Source organism: Mercenaria mercenaria, chromosome 3, assembly GCF_021730395.1.
Source record: "Mercenaria mercenaria strain notata chromosome 3, MADL_Memer_1, whole genome shotgun sequence".
Lineage (NCBI taxonomy): Eukaryota > Metazoa > Mollusca > Bivalvia > Venerida > Veneridae > Mercenaria > Mercenaria mercenaria.
Genome location: NC_069363.1, coordinates 97,659,559 through 97,678,063, shown reverse-complemented (window position 1 = coordinate 97,678,063; position 18,505 = coordinate 97,659,559). Strand labels below are relative to the sequence as shown.

Genomic DNA, 18,505 nt, shown 5'->3' with positions numbered 1-18,505 from the left:
AATACCAGTGGAGACAATGATTGCTATATACAATTGTGTATTAGGATGCGTGAACAAGTAACATAAGTTACGGTACGGACACAAAAAATCAACCCCTTATTTTTATTTTGTGCCTTACCCTTGGAGCAAGGGACTATCTGGGGCCAGTCTTTATCAAACATCTTATCGTATCGTACGACCAAAATTTTGTCTGAACAATTTTGTTGATACCGGTAACAAAACACGTTATCATGTGTTCAAGGTTTTATGCGCAGGCCTACAGACAAGTAGCATGTTTTCTGTATAATGTGTCCATATTCCAAGAAAACAGATATCACAGACCTACGATCGATGTTAGTCGTACTATGTTTGATAAGAAGGGCCCCTGTGTCTTATGCGCTACACATCGACTCATGATGGTGAATATTTGTAACAAGTTATTTCAGAATCCCTTCATGCATAAAGACGTTAAGACCCGAACACGAAAAATGAAGCGGCCCTGTTTTTGAAATTTGACCTCTAAGCGTGACCTTGAACTTGGAGCTAGGGAACTTTGTCTTATGCGCGACACATCGTCTCATGATGGTGAAGATTTGTGCCAAGTTATTTTAGAATCCCTTAATACGTAAAGAAGTTATGGCACGGACACGAAAATTGGACCTTTTTTTACCTTTGACCTCTTAAGTGTGACATTGACTTTAGAGATTGCCTACGTGTGTGTTTGAAGTTTGAGATAGGTAGGTGTTTAATAGTATTCAAGTATTTGCAGGACCAAATTTATGAGGACACACATACAAACAGACCGGGCAGACAGACTGCATGGCGACTCCATCTCCTACAAACTTCATTTGTGGGTTCTAATTATGAAGAAATATTACAGGAGCAAGGGAAACGCCGATATTTTGTAAATAAGTCAGTTGCTAACAGGCATACAGTCGTTTTTATGAAAGTCGCAAATTTTTGTACAGTACTGCAAGCAAACATGCATACAGTCAGGACATCACACCGAATCCTCTTTCATTGACAATTATAAACAAATTGGAGGTTTTAGCAATGATTTTATTTAATTTTACCAAACTAGCATTGTTTCTTTAGTCACTAAAATGGGATTTATATGTAGATCATTCATTGCCAACAATGTGCAATTTCTGGACAAAATCAGTTATCAATCGTTTTTTTTTTTTTTGCTATAAGTTTACCTGTAATCAGACTAACACATTATATAAAGAAACAAATCATGTCCAGCTTCCAATGAAATATAAATTTACACACCAACAAAGCACATTAATCACTTTAAAATAGGTTTTTCCAATTTTTAGCATTTTGATTGGTCGCAACAGGAAGAGGGTGAATATAGTCGTTTATAGGGTGTGTTCTTGGCATCTCTGTTCTAAATTTGGAGTTTTTTCATTTGAGCTTTATACAAAATGAACGTCAAAATTTTCAATGGAACGAACAGACAGAATGTAAGTTTATGACATAAAACACATTTCTATAGTGTCAATATCACAGAATGGAAAGGGATTATCACTATGTTTCGTATTGTTACAAGTTCAATAGAAGAAATAAATCCACCCGTTCCATTTTTGTGAAAACATAGAAATCGAAGAACTCAAGAACACAATCATTCTAACTGAAGGGCTATTTGTGAGAGCGATATTTCACTTTTTTCTCTTTGGCAATGTTCTTGATTCATGTCAGTCTAGGATTCCTTCCTGTCACATCACAAAAAAAACGATGTTGCTCATTGCAGAGCTAAAGCGTTCTTCTGTGCATATTCGAAAATGAATATCAATTGGAACACACGACAAAAATATGCAAATAATTGCATGTCTGCAAGCGGTTAGTGAATAAAATGTATACTTTACTGACGAAAGGTTAGAGTTAGTATTACCATGGTTACAAAATATATACATTTAAGATACTATCATTCAAATCGCGTGAACCCGGTATATGCAGAAGTCTGTTATTTACACAGGCGCTTCAGAATGCAGTGAGTCGCAGTCAAATAAAATGGTCAGTACTGTTATAGTATTCGTTTACAAACCTAACATTAATGTGTAAAAATGCATTTCGAATTTTTAAGATCCCTATTGGGACGAAGGTGTTGAGTGCTTAATCCATGTGTTTTAATTGCTTATAATTCTTTGTTGACTTAACTTTCATTACATACGAGGGGTGATTCAGAAATAATAATAATTTTCTGTAGACTATTTCGTGTAGATATATTGCGTATTGAAGATTATATGGAATATTCTTTTACATATATAGTCTATCAGCTACTGGCAGGAAAAATTTTGTCATTGTCTAACCCTTTCCGGTCGTAGTAAACGCTGAAGTGGGGCAGGTCAAAATATAAATCGTTTCCTGTAGAATGCAATCGCGTATATACACATCCGGTGTGGCAAAGTTGGTCAACAGAACGAGTTATTTCGATAAATTTCCACATCATATGTTCATGTACTATAATTATCAAACAAAATATTCAATTGGAATTAAGACTTCAAAGTACGTTTGAAATATACTGTACATGTATACTTCCATATTTAAAGTAATAGAATACAATCATATAGATGCCATTTATTATTGTACAAATAGCAATGCCATTTTTCAATCACTAGCTTTTCATCAGGACTACAATTAAAATTTGAATAAAAATGAATAACTCTTATATCCCGGGTATGCTCGGGGACAATCGGGTATGTTCGGGGACAATCGGGTATGCTCGGAGACAAAGGAATTACACGCCATTAAAAAAAGGCTGGGAAATATTTGAGCCGCACCATGAGAAAATCAACATAGTGGCTTTGCGACCAGCATGGATCCAGACCAGCCTGCTCATCCGCGCAGTCTGGTCTGGATCCATGCTGTTCGCTTTCAAAGCCTATTGCAATTAGATTAACTGTTAGCGAACAGCATGGATCCTGACCTGACTGCGCGGATGCCACTATGTTGATTTTCTCATTGCGCGGCTCATTTATTGTTACAGAGTGGCCTTTTTAAAACATGTGATCAAAATTTTCAACAATGATGAAACGAAGGAAAAAATAGTGCCTGTATATTTACTTAAAACACTTGCTTCTGACATAAAATCAATATAACATACTAGTACTTGATTTTTGCATGAAGGAAATTGCGACATCACGACACAATGTCCCAAAGTTTTGAGCGCCTACCTACTTACGATTGTCATAAAACAGCTTATTTTTTTGCACACAACACTTTAAATTTTATACATGAATAACGTTAATAATATTTACTTAAAATATGAAATTTTATCAATGTATCTATCGTTTCGTTTCATAATGAAAGCTTCAATAACTTTAATTATGCATATACAGTCAATAAATTCTTAAAATATTTTAGTTTAAAGGTTTTAAAACAGATTTTTATGTTGATTACTGTATTGCACACTCGGTCAAATGTTTGTACAAATGCACTGCGTTTAAATAGTTGTAAATATTTTTTGAAATGCCCCTTTTTGACTGAAATATTTGGTTAATTTTTTGTATGTAAGCTAGTATCTCAGCACCAACTATGGGAATGTATTTAAACTTCACATACTTGTTCACTGTGATGTTCTGACATGCACTGCACAGAGTTCATACCTATACATTGCAATTTTTGCTTTAGTGTTACAACACTGTTTTGCATTTTTACAAAATTGTGACCCAATTTTCCACTTATATTCATTCAGCTGACAAGACTTTTGAATAGTCGCGCGTTGCTGTTTTTGTACAGCTCTTGTTTGTTATATGATACCCAAAACTGAGCTGAGGAGTTAATCATTTACAAACGTAAGCAGTAAAATATATCATCATAGATATGCATGTATATTATATTCTCCATATTTTCAATAATTTATTCCATGTTGAAAGAAAACAGACGGCCAGGAAAGGTAAGTACTACATTGGTAAGCTTCCTATCATCAGCTGGACGAACTTTAAAATATTTATAGATCAGATCTCCTGATCAGCTTGCATGAAAATAATTTCGGTTCTAGAATAAGGCCAGGGTTGAATTCTTTTGGATCCGCATCAGGTGTAGTCGTCGATTCCGGAGGTTGAAGTGAAAACCTCTGCAGAATGTTCGTCATATAAAGGAAGATTCTGGTCAAGGCAATATATCCTTCCCTGCACAAACTCGCCGTCCGACGGAGAATGTTGCAATTCTCCGCATCTTTTCATGCTTGGCTGGTAAAAGGTCACCATCATCATCCAGGAACATATTAGGACGGAATTTCCAAGGTTCGTTCCAGAAATGCGGATCGTGATGTATATACCAAATGTTTGACAGAAAAATATCATTTTTCTTAAAGTGGTAAGTACCTAATGTATAATCTTTTGTCACTAAATGGGGAAGGCCAAGACTTCCAAAAGAAGTGTATCTAAGCACTTCGTACACCACAGCCCTGCAAATGGCATTTTCGCTTGATCTTCTTCTTCTGGCACGCGATATTGACCAACGACTTCGTCGATTTCATTTTGAATAATTGAAATATACTCCGGATGATTCAGCAACAGTAAAAAGCAAGCGGAAACCGCGGAGTTTGTAGTTTTCATAGCTGCGACAAACAGATCTAGAATTATTCCTTTTATATTGTCATCTGTGATAAAAATGTATCCTTTCTCATTGTTTACATATGATTGTTGTCTAAGTAGGGCATATACTAGTCCCTTGTCACTTTCTGCTTCACTGTCTGACTTACATTGGTCAAAATACTTATTGATTACCCAATCTCTGGAGGACATCATTGTTTTGTATACTGCTCCAAGTTTACCAGGCAAATGTCTTGCTAAGGGAAACGTTGTTAGAAACAAATTAACCGAGGTTTCCAGCAAATAAAATGTGTTATCATTAAATTCCCATAAACGCTTACTTGTTTCGCCATCAACCCCTTCGCCTGACATCAAAATAGAAACAAGATTGGCCAGCGAATGTCGAATCAGTGAATTAAATTCAAATTCTTTTCCATCAAAGTTTTCCATCTGCTCTACAAGCCTTTCCATCTCCTCATTAAAGCTGTTCCGGAATCCGCCTGTCAGGCTTTGGCGCTTGAGACATTTCTGAAGAAGTCTTTTCAGCAGCACAAACTCCTGATTGTTTTCAAGAGAAAGAACGATATCTGATGTTTCATACACCGCGAACTTTCCAACAAACGTTTCAGGTCGATCATTAAAATATTCAATTTGTTCCTTATCCGCAAACACTTTTCGAACTAGATCAAAATCATTTAAAACAACAATTGTCTTTCCACATATTCTAGTTTTGAAGATAGTCCCATATTTCAAAGCCCACTTGTAAAAACTAAGATGCATTTTCTCCGGATTTACAGAGAAAACAGAACCAAGGAAAGGTAATCCAATTGGACCGGGAATGTTTGAAATGTCCTGCCTTATCCACTTGTAAAACCTCCATGAAAATATCAAAATCAGTATGAGGAGAAGAAATACAGTAAAACCTTCCATATTCAATAATATTTTCAACAAAATTTTTCTCTTGTTCAGTTAGTTGTACAAATGTTTAGCTTATATCAAACTACTTACTTTATTTCATTTGCGTTCACGGTAGAATACGTAAATTTCACTTAACATATTAATGTTAGACCATTATGACACGGCCATTAATATTTTTTCCTTTTAGCAATAATGTTAATACCGCAAAACTTAACCAGTATTGGTGGATTTCTCTTCTAAATTATATCTAGTGTTCAAGAGTACGTTACGCACGACTTTCTAATTTAAGTTCAATGCATTTACAAGTCATTAAAACCATTTACCTGAAGTGTTGCTTTCATTGTAATAAATATTTTCATTTCTTTCCAGCGAATTATCTTAGACACAGAATGCCATTAGGAAATGTTGTGTTTTAGTAATCATTGGGTTTATTCACAGCGAATCAAAATTTATTCCAATATGGTATATCAAAACGTCGTGTTTCTATATATATTCATATTAAAAAATCTTTCCCTTAAATCAAATTGCTTTTGAGATGAAAAATGACATGAAAGAAAATAATGTAGTTTATATATAATATACAAAAACGTGATAAATTGTTTACATGATAGGTTTTTATGAACATACTTTCATGTAAAAGTATGTAAATTATATAGTCGCGGTTGAAAAGTTTTCAATGCCCATCCTATTAGTGATTATCTATAATAAATATTATGGTATTCAAATGATGCTATCTGCCTTTCAAGTTGAATAACTATTATGTGAGTCATCTATACATTGTAAACGATAAGGTACGAAACTGCAAGCTGACATCAAATATTTGTTTTTATCAGATTGCACGCGATCTACTGTATGATAATGTGGAAAGAAAGTCTGCCTCACCCCCTGCTCGATTTGACCAATGCGGACAAAATCCCTCTTTCATTTTGATGATTACACACTTCAAAACTGAACGAGGATGATCAGAAAAGAAACAAAAATACAATTTTTAAAGCGATAGAATCTAATTATCATTTTAAAAGTGAAAATCATGATATAATTGAAAAAAAAAATGGAATTGGGAATTTTGTCCGCCTAGGTCAAATTAGCACCGGGGGCGAGGACGGGGGGAGGCGCATTGGCCATATCCAATGAATGTAGGACAAATTCCCCCTCCCCTTATCACCACCTTGCTCAATTTGACCAAGGTGGATACCTCCCCACTCCCCGGTTATTTTTCAAGTTTACGAAATTTATAAAGTTCATTACATATATTCTCAGTAAAAATCACGCAGTTATATGAAAGAAACAGTATGAGAAAAGATGTTTTATAAAAATAACGTTACAGATGTACAGAATATATGAAACTAACATATTAGTGCTGTCTCTTTTGGTCTTAATTAATTCTGTCAATACAGAAATTACAAATAGATCAAGTTTCTTGACGTACTATCATGACGCGTGTAACCGACTAACACGTGTAACAGTTAATCGAGTGCCTTATCATATCGGGGTACCAGAACTATCTAATGTTATAGTCCAGGTTTAAGCTGCAGGATGGCAGGACCATTTGATATATACTAGAGATGGTACGGCCGTTATCTGTAAAGGGTAAACAAACAAAATGAGGAAAAACGGAGCTAACAGAATTCACACGAAGACTGATGTATGTTTCTATACATTTCATATTGCGTTAACTGGATAGAATGAAATAATGGTTTGATTCTGAGAAACTTAAATATGTCACACTTGGTTTCTACTGCAGACCCTGAATGTTACTAGATCTATGTGTAATATAGAGAATTTAATTACCTCTAATTAGGATATAGACTGGCTTTATTCAAAATTTTAGAAATTGAAAAAATGATACACCATAGTCTAGGAGCTAGTCTATTGGAGGTATAATGTAAACAAGTTAACTTTTTCATGAGTCCAAATTGGCAAAATGTTGTGGGTTTTTTTTTTTTTTTTTTTTTGTTGTTGAGAAATTCAAATTTGATATTAAATAATTTGAAAAAAAAAAAGTTCCAATCATTAGCTTTCCAGTTTAATGTTGCTAAAAAGACCATGCCGATTCTTTTCTAATGCTAATGTTAGTGATGATGATGATTTAACAAATAAAAATAATGTATACGGAAACAGTGTTTTAATGATGGTTTAAACATTGCCGAGTCGTATTAGAATCCTAATATACAGTTATAACATTTAATTGATTATCACTTCAAACCAAATGTTTTAATTACACTTTCATCATCACAAACATCAATAATATCCATCAATAACAACCATATAAATCAACCTCATTATCCATATACATGCCACTCTTATTTCACTGACAACCTTATCATGGAAACATCTTCATCACTATCAACATCGCCATCAAAAACATCCTGTTATGAAAATCATCATCACCATCATCAGCAGCACTTTCATCATCAACATTATAAAATACATTGACAAAGGTAATATCAGCATACTTTGCTCCAATATTTTGTCGTATGCCTAAAAATACGGTACAATTTATTATATTTTAAATACTAATTATAATGTAAACCATTTAAACTTCGGTCATATATCTCTTTATCATAAAACCATAAAAGCCCATGTTTATCACTTTGGGAAGAACGTTTGTTCAGTGATGTTTGAGAATATATAAGCATATATTATAATCTTGAAATAATTGTGGTGGTGTGTAAATTTAAGATACTTGTGTAGAAAAGATGATATACATTGAACGTATCCAGAGTGTGATAATGTCTTTAAATACTTTTTATCATACTTCTTGAGAAAACGTTTAAAAGATAATTGAAATAAACTTTTGCCATGCAAGATTAAATGAAGTGTGAAATGTATCAAACTTTTTCTTCTTAATGTAGCTTATTGACCGGAACATTTAGTATTGGGTACTTAAGATAATACGTTGCCGGTTTCAACATACTTACATACGCCGGGAAGGAAGTGAGAACAATTGGGTTGTTAATGGGGAAAAAGATACAAATAACACATGTACATGTTGTAGCCTACTGTGATTTCAAAAGTTGTGATTTGATATACGCTACAAGGAAAAATAATTGAAAAAGTAAAAAGTTTGTCTGGAATATTAAAAAATATGGAAAGTTTTGCCACTTTTCTTCTTCTCATACTGATTTTGATATTATCGTTAATTTGTTACCTGTGGATAAAGCAGAACAATTCAAACATTCCCGGTCCAACTGGATTACCTTTCCTTGGTTCTGTTTTCTCTGTGAATCCGGAGAAAATGCATCTTAGTTTCTACAAGTGGGCTTTGAAATATGGGACTATCTTCAAAATTAGAATATGTGGAAAGACAATTATTGTTTTAAATGATTTTGATCTAGTTCGAAAAGTGTTTGCGGAAAAAGAACAAATTGAATATTTTAATGATCGATCTGAAACGTTTGTTGGAAAGTTTGCGGTGTATGAAACATCAGATATCGTTCTTTCTCTCAATAACAATCAGAAGTTTGTGCTGCTGAAAAGACTTCTTCAGAAATGTCTCAAGCGCCAAAGCCAGACAGGCGGATTCCGAAACAGCTTTAATGAGGAGATGGAAAGGCTTGTGGAGAAGATTGAGCAATATGATGGAAAAGAATTTGAACTTAAACCATTTATTCGACATTCACTAGCCAATCTTGTTTCTATTTTGATGTCAGGCGAAGGGGTTGATGGCGAAACAAGTAAGCGTTTATGGGAATTTAATGATAACACATTTTATTTATTGGAAACCTCGGTCAATTTGTTTCTAACAACGTTTCCCTTTGCAAGACATTTGCCTGGTAAACTTGGAGCAGTATATAAAACAATGATGTCGTCCAGAGATTGGGTAATTAATACGTATTTTAACCAATGTAAGTCAGACAGTGAAGCAGAAAGTGACAAGGGACTAGTCTATGCCCTACTTAGACAACAATCAGATGTCAATAATGAGAGAGGATACACTTTTATCACAGATGACAATATAAAAGGAATAATTCTAGATCTTATTGTCGCAGCTATGAAATCTACAAACTCCGCGGTTTCCGCTTGCTTTTTACTGTTGCTGAATCATCCGGAGAATATTTCAATTATTCAAAATGAAATCGACGAAGTTGTTGGTCAAGCTCGCGTGCCAGAAGAAGAAGATCAAAGGAAAATGCCATTTTGCAGGGCGGTGGTGTACGAAGTGCTTAGATACACTTCTTTCGGAAGTCTTGGCCTTCCTCATTCAGTGACAAAAGATTACACATTAGATACTTACCACTTTAGGAAAAATGATATTTTTCTATCAAACATTTGGTATATACATCATGATCCGCATTTCTGGGACGAACCTTGGGAATTCCGTCCTAGTAGGTTCCTAGATGATGATGGTGCCCTTTTACAAGCCAACCACGAAAAGATGAGGAGAATTGCAACGTTCTCCGTCGGACGACGAGTTTGTGCAGGAAAGGACATTGCTTTTAATAGAATGTTTCTCTACTTGACAAACATTTTGCAGAGGTTTTCACTTCTCCCCCCGGAATTTAGTACTTTACCAAGCGCTGATCCGAGAGGATACGTCCCTGGACTTTTTCTAGAACCGAAACCATTTGCGTGCAAGCTAATCAGGAGATGTGATGTACAGATATAATAAATGCGGAAAAACACCTCCAACATTTTTGTTTTAGGTGTGGTGCTTATCATTTTAACAAATACATTTTGACATAAAAAATTGTGTATGCTATATATAAAGTATTGATTATGCATAGTTTACTAATCAGATGTATGAAAGATAAACTCCCCTCTGTGGTAAATGGAAATTTTGTACATAAATTTACATGTATACTTTAAACCATTTTTTTTTCTGATATCATTTGATATATTGCCTGACAGAACAAAAGCAAAAAAAAATTGTGTGCACGCGTGGTTACAGGAGTGCGTCTCCACATGTGTACCACAATACTGATGTGTGTATTTAATTGGATAACAATATCTGCATAATGTTACAGGAAAAGAAAATGCGTAAATTTAGTAATTAAGTCAGCTTGGGATTTAAGAGTACGATTCTTTCTCATTTTTATATAAATAAATATCATGCACGTGCATTCTAGATAAGTAAGAAATATGTATGCATATTTTGATACAATGCTGAATTTAATTGCTTAACATTTATTTAAACTTGTTTCTGCGCGATTAATACATAGTACAAATGTAGAATCCACTGCGTTTCATGAACTGACTCAATCAAACCGAGTCTGCTATTATAGTGCTTGATTACATTCAATGCTTCCAAAGGATCTTCATATAGAGTTTATTACATGTTTTTGTATTTTCGCTAAATATTTCAACGTTTATACTGATCGACAGGATTTATGGTTATGTGCATTTATGATACGTGAGAGATTTGTATGCATATTTTCATACCAGTTGTATTTAATGGCTTGATAAAATTTCGACGCTCGATTTGTAATGATCAGGCAATTAATATGCTTAAACATATAAATATTCTTTAATAAAATTATAAGTAACTAAGTATGTATATTCATGTTACATCCGTATAAAACACATCAAGGTTAAAACGTCATGTACATACTCATATGGCGACACTATTTAACAGAAGAGACACGTAAATATGATAGTATCATACTATGAAAATAATACAACATTTTTGGTGAGGTATGAAAGGACTTTGTTAATGTGATACATATCTTATTTTTATATTATTATAACATGAATGAAAAGAATGACAACTTTTGTCATCAGTTTAACTTTGATACTGAAACATTATTTTTCACAAAAGGTTAAACCACTTAAAGATACACAATCCTTAATTTAACTTAACTGTTATATATAGAAAAACATGTGTATATATTTTCAAAATAAGTGTCATCGAATGAAATTCCAGACAATGGTCCATCCATCATCGTAAACAAAACACTTTTTATGTTCAATGCTCTTTCTGTTTTAGTTTTTATCCTGATATGGTACAACACATGGATGTTTTGGACTACTTCACATTAACACTGATAAATCGCTTCCTATTTGGTGTAAACAGTACCGTTGGTCCTGTTAACATTTGCCGGCAAAATGAAATGAACTTCTAACATATATTCTACCACAAGCACAATTTTATGAAATTAAAAAAACATAATTATACACAATGTATAGGCTTCCCAACAGAAATATCTCACTACGTATAGAGACCCAACACTTAGAGGTCAAGAGTATTTTGTCACTTACTACTTATAGAGGCACGAAAAGTAGGTTGTCCGCCTTGAGTGTAACCGGATTATCCCGTTTGATAAAACTTAGAGCGGAAACTTTTTTCAGTGGTTAATTTCAAATATTTGTGATGTTTTAACAGATTACTTAATAATGATTAATAATGTAAAAATATTTATTTTAAATGAATATCTTCTTGCTTCCACATTTTGTTTTAAAAGTATCACCGTCACTTACATTGAACATATAATGAAAAGCAATAAAAATACAATTTCGTTCACTTTAGAGGCAAATAAATCGTATTTTCAGGAATATGACAACTTATAAGAACAGATGTAAGTGATCTTACCGTTTGAACATTATGATAACATATTTGCAACTTAGTGTAGTGCTTCCATTTAACGTCAACGCTAGTCAGGAATTAAAAACTGGTGGGTATTTTACAGCTTATTGTAACATACGCGGTGTCAATTTACATAACTACATAAAGCAAAACTGACAATTCAATCCAGGGATATGAAATGATAAAGTTCATAATAATAAGAAAAAGGGCACAGGATATTACAGAACAGAACAGAACAGAACAGTACATGGCTTTTATTTCACCCAGCTGTTTAAGGAAAATACAACCATGGGGTTTGTGAACAATACGAATAGTTTTGTTAGTTCCCACAACAATTTAAATACCTAACTATTGACGATACGAGAAAAAAAGAATAATAAAGAGTAAGATTCTGGAAAAGAGTGTTACCTTACTTGAAATTTCGGCGAACAATGAAAGTTGTGAATGGAGAGGAAAATGGGTACATTTAAAAAGGTAAAAGATACAACATGAATTCCATGAGTGTGTACAATAGGATTGTCCAGACCATTGTGCGACCTTCATTTTTCGCACGGTTTTGTTCGACGTGAAAAGCATGGCCAGAGCAAACTTGTCTCTGTGAAGTTAGCACAATAGCAGAATAACTCCAGCAGAATAGCAGAACAACTCCAGCAGAATAGCAGAATAACTCCTGCAGAATAGCAGAATAACTCCAGCAGTATAACTGCAGCAGAATAGCAGAATAACTCCAGCAGAATAGCAGAACAACTCCAGCAGAATAGCCGAACCACCCGAACAGAATAGCAGAACAGCAGAATAGCAGAACAAAATTAAAATAGCAGAATAACAGAATAACTCCAGCAGAATAGCAGAACAACGTTAAAAAGACAAACATGTTAAATGACTATATTTTCATTTTACCTCGCATCATTTTGACAATAGAATTTGCCTAAGACTATTTCAGTACAGTACAGTATTGTCATAAACCGCAATTCAAATTTCAAAACTTTTAAAGACACTCTACGTAGTGAACTTCTATTTTTTTGGACATTTCTTGTTTGTTTGTTTTTATTTTAGATAAATTCCTGTTGCAGAAATAGTCTTAAGCTGATGTTAATTGTCATGCAGATGCGAGTTTAAATAAAAAAAACATCATTTAGCCTTTTGAGTTTTTTTTTAATATTGTTCTGCTATTCTGCTGGAGTTGTTCTGCTATTCTGTCTGCTATTCTGTTTGAGTTGTTCTTCTACCCTGCTGGAGTTGTTCTGATATTCTGCTGGAGTTGTTCTGCTATTATGTCTGCTATTCTGTTTGAGTTGTTCTTCTATCCTGCTGGAGTTGTTCTGATATTCTGCTGGAGTTGTTCTGCTTTTCTGTCTGGTGTTCTGCTGAAGTTGTTCTTTCAACAGACTACAGTCATTAAAGCAAAAATGGTAAAATGTATGTCGCAAAAAGAGTCTTAGGCTAATGTTAATTGTGCGAGTTAATATGCGGGACGTATAATATACTAAGTATACAGTCGTAAAGTTGTTCCTTTAACTGGCAAAAATGGTTTTCTAACAATTAAGGATGTTACGCAAAAATCGTAGCATTCATCTACGATGCGACGAAAAAAAAAATATTTATGTTGTTTTGGAGTTGTGTTTCTCTGAGTTATTTGCTATATAACTGAGTTTATTTGCTATTCTTTAACTTCACAGGACAACAAACTGAAACTAAAATTCAAAGGTTATGTTGCTTTCTACAAGATGATATGCGAGCTTTATTTCAATGTATTGCCTATTCAATGGCGAATAATTAGCTAAGCTAATGTAAGGGAGACAATCCAAGCAGAGGGAAATTGTTTTAACACAATCGGTAATCAAGGACGATATTTCTCGTTATAAGCTGACCATGGTTAAAATCACACAATACGATTTCGCTTGCTGAGATAATATAAGCACGTCATTTGAGTAATCTTACGCCGACGTCATAAAGCTTTGTATAATATAATAATAAAAAAGTCATTAAACGTCTGCGGTTTGCATTTTGTCAACAATGGCGCATCTGTTGCACGAAATGTATCATTCTTGTCGGAAGGCACACCACAGGCGTATATATTTACGTCTTATTATCTGACAATACGAGAATACGCTAAAATAAGTGGAAATCGCCTAATCTAAAATCTAACTAGAATTTAAGTCAATGTTAAAAATATTACAGTTCAAAAAGAAGGTAACAAGTTCAAGCAAAATCCTTGCATTGCATTTACATGTTATTTAGATGAAGGAAACAATCATTTTATTTTCATTAAATATGTCACTTACAGGTGAAAAGTACTGTTTAAACAAAAATCCGCATGGGCTTTGATGTCCCGTTTACTGTATCATTACTGGGCCAGTTTATTGATAGCCAGCTCTAGCGTATGTGGGCCACGAGAGACGCAAGTAAAAACACATGTTATTTTTGTTGTCCATTTTGACAAATTCCAAATAAGTAAGCGACCGGCGCAAGTCGTATAGATTCAGGCAGTGCAACGAAGCCAAATGTACACTTAGCCAGTTGTCAGTGGCGAAATGGCGCACACCACAAATGTGAAACGAATTTAACCGTTGAAGTTATCTCTATTTAAGACAGGTGTTTTTCATGTCGGAATATACAAGTTTCACCATTCTAATTTGATATTAAGGTTTAATTACAAAATAGATGTGAAGATTCAGTTATAGAGAGGGATTACTTATCGTAAAACCATTGGCTTGAATAATTTGGTAAAATAGTGTACAAAAATGTATATCTAAAAATTTAATCTATATTGCTATATGTAAAGTTTATCATGAATATGGCGCTATATAAATCTGGTATTATAATAATAATAATAATAATAATAATAATATTTCAGAAAACCCGAAGAAACATCACACAGAGCAGAAATCATCAAAAATGTAACTCGGTATGAAAATTTTGAGTTGTGTATGGCTAAGTTTATCTTGCAAACTGAGAGTAAGGGTAGTCACAGTGACTCAAAACACCGTACTGTCAAGTTAATCGTGGTAAGAGTATATAACATAAAGAGATGTTTAGAACTGTTTTTCTGTTGTCTGTCAGTTACCCTATCACACACAACTATGACCCTGGTCAGGATGAGTAAAATCCCAAACAGACCACCAGGTGCACACTTTTACATTCTATAAAACAATTCCCTAATGTTCTATGACTCTAAATCAAATACTATTTTGAGATACGTGCGGCACAAACTTGTTTGCCCTTTATGTATATTTTTGACATTCAAGGGCCATAACTCTGGTCTGACTGATAGAAATCCGAAACACAATCCCAAGTGCACAACTTCACATGCTGAATATTATTCCTTTGAAGTTTCATGACCCTAGGTCAAGTACTATTTTAGAAATGAGCGACACAAACTTTAATGCTCTTTTAAGCATATTTTTGACTAAGTCAAGGGCCTTAACTCTGGCCTAGCTGAGTGATATGTCTAACGAAAACCAAGGTGCGCAGCTTCACATACTGAAAAATCTCCTTGAAACGTTTCATAATCCTGGATCAGGATCAACTACTTTTTGCAACACATACTTTTTATGCATATTTTAGACTGTCATGGACCAAAATTCTGATCTGGATGTGTGAGATCGCAATTAAAACATCAGGACCCAGTTTTTCAAAACTTTAATCGGCTGTTAAACTAACCGCCTGCTTAATTTTGATTCAAAATATTAAGCATAATGGGAAATACTAGTATGATGTTTTAATTTTACTGTTAAGTTGTTCTAGTGTTGATGATTCTTAACTTATAATATATTTTAATAAGTCTTCTAAAATGTCGAAATGTAACTCTAAAAGTTAATCGACCGTTAGCTTAATCGCCTTTTAAAGTTTCGAACAACTGGGCCCTGGTGCACAACTTCCCGCGCTGGGTTAACAGTCCTTTGAGGTTTGATGACTCTGGATCTAATACTTTTTGAGATATGCACGACACAAACTCGGACCAAACGGGACGGACGGACGGACGGACGGACAACGGCAACACTAGGTGCCCCCCCCCCCCTATCATAAATGTGGGGCACAAGAATGTAGAAAGCTATTAACAGGTAAAATGCTTGTCTGTTTTGCCTGTAACACAAACACGACGAGGCGCTTTTTGCATATAACTCAAACGCAGTAAGAAGACGTTGGCCTTTGATTTGCTCAAATGCGATGAGACACTTTTTGTCTGTAATTCAAACGCACTAGGACTTGATTGTACGTCAATTAAATGCGACTGGACGCTTTTTTTCTGAACTCAGACGTTATAAGACGCTTTTTTCTGTTATTAAAATGCAACTACTTTATATGCAAACAATTTTAATTATATATCATATATACTATACTGATGACATTATGACAAGATGTAAATGAAATAATATAATTTAACTAATATCTGTAAAAAGTTGCTTTATACTAGTCTTCTGGACTAAGCTGAATGTAAACAAATCTCATTAACATAACAAAGTACACTGACGGAATAGTGAATTGTCGGTTAAGTGCTAATAAAAGATGAAAGGATTTTTATATTTGATTAGCCTTTAGCTTTGTTGAACATTTGTTCGCTTGTTTCTGTGGTGTTAAAATAAAAAAAAATTGGAAACTCCACATGTCTCCAAACAAGACAAAAATGAAAATGAAAAAGTTACAGACTCAGTTAAATTGAGCCTGTTCATGGACGGTAGTGGAATGCATGCTACTGTCCACGCCCTCTACATCTCTGCACGAGTTACAAGTACAAAAAACAATTGAGACATCCGTAGATGTGTTCATACGGCGGTGTACATGAAACCGTCAATGATACACAGGAAAAATGGAGTACCCCCAGTCAAAATAATGTGTTTAATACAATGGGCAACAACAAACTAGAATTTAGAGAGAGGATTTTAGGTTAATCTTTACAAAACCAAAACATACAAACTAACTAACTTTATATCAAAGGTTGAAGCGGATGCAGTGGTCTAGTGGTCTGATTACGATAGCAGGGATCGTCGTTTCGATTCCCGCTCTTCCTTCAAAAAGAAATGCTAAAATACTAGTACTAACATTGGGTTTAGTGTTCCCCATAAGGTGTTTTATACCTGGTACGCTAAGGAAGCTTCTGAATTAAATTGGAACCTTTTCTATATCTTGCACTATTCTCCTATACTAATACCTCTCGGGTAGTCGTCTATATAGGTGTCCGGAGGCGAGTGTTAATGAGCCTAAATATAAACAGACGTCAGCTGCATAAGTCGCCCAACATAATAAAAATGAGAATGTTGCAGGCTCGGTTTAATCTACTCATGGACGCATGCTACCACGCCCTCTAGCCACGGGTTGAGCAGAACTCAATATTTTCATTATGTTGCTAGTACCAAAAACAATTTAGAGACATCCTCAGACGTGTTCATACGGCGAAGCTCATGGAACCTTCAGTGAAATACTAGTGACTACATACATGCCAAAAGACAAAATTAAAAATCTGGCACCATATCCAAGGGGTGATTATACAATACCCAAAGCTAATTGAAAGCTGAACCACTCAAGTCGAAATGTTCAAGCTGTAATACTAAACAGTTCTTATAACACAACACAAAAGTCGAGCTGAACGATCTGAAAGAGTTTGCTTTGAGTAAAGTACCTCACGTTACCACACTAATGTAATTTTCGTTGCAGGATCCAGCTATAAAATACACATAATTTTTAAGGCATCTTGGAACGATATCATGAACATTTTAAATATCTAAGATTTATTTGATATAAAATAATGGTCAAACACGTATTTTTTCTGTGCACAATTCTACAAATTTTGTGCTTGAAATTTTACCGTGAGAACTTTCTCGGCACAACTTATAGTTCTGAAACACCAATATAACAAGTTTTTGCCTAAACGTCGTCAATTTCACTTACATCAATCATATTTTACGATTTGTGAATAACTGAAATTGTTCTGTGCTACTTTTTCCTTTGTACATATAATTGTTCTTTCCTTAAAAGAATGATTACGAGTAATGGTTGCCGTTCAGAATTTTTATTATTCAATCTTATAGTAGAGATAAATTTCAAATAGTGCGTGTGAAATGTAAAGCATTTATCGACTATACTTTATCAAAGGAATTGCACTTACAGAAATTGTTCAAATTAAGTTACTTGTATGCAAATGTTGTCCCTATTATCATGTTAAATGTAGCAACTATAGCTATTACTCTTCTAGATTAGACTTCCGTATAAAAGGCATATATGGTGTAATGACATATACTCTCTTCATTGAAACATAGTGTTATAGAACATTGTATAATATTTTTTTCATTAATTCAGCCGATTGAAAAGAGGAAAAAGTATAATTATATAAATTAAACTTTGCTAACTTTTCTTATAGGTCTGGTAATCTCTAGAAAGTGGATTAGTCTGTCGGGGAATTTCGCTTAGTCTGGAAAATATAAACATTATATAACAAAAACAGCCTTTCAGTTCATTCCACTTCTTTGTAACTCTCAGAGTATCTGCTTAAATATAAAAGAAGAATCTTCGGATAGGATAGGATAGGATAGGATAGGGATAGGGATAG

At 34.2% G+C, this 18,505-nt stretch overlaps 1 protein-coding gene across 1 annotated transcript; it reads left to right on the top strand.

Moving 5' to 3' along the window:
• Nucleotides 1-8,098: 8,098 nt before the first annotated feature.
• LOC123523927 (cytochrome P450 2B19-like) lies at nucleotides 8,099-10,926 on the top strand. The gene has a single exon (XM_045301698.2). The coding sequence runs from the start codon at nucleotides 8,524-8,526 to the stop codon at nucleotides 10,042-10,044; it is 1,521 nt and encodes a 506-aa protein (XP_045157633.2). The 5' UTR covers nucleotides 8,099-8,523; the 3' UTR covers nucleotides 10,045-10,926.
• Nucleotides 10,927-18,505: the final 7,579 nt, after the last annotated feature.

Coding starts and splice junctions, on each gene's coding strand:
- LOC123523927 (XM_045301698.2), top strand. CDS start 8,524: ATGGAAAGTTTTGCCACTTTTCTTCTTCTCATACTGATTTTGATATTA.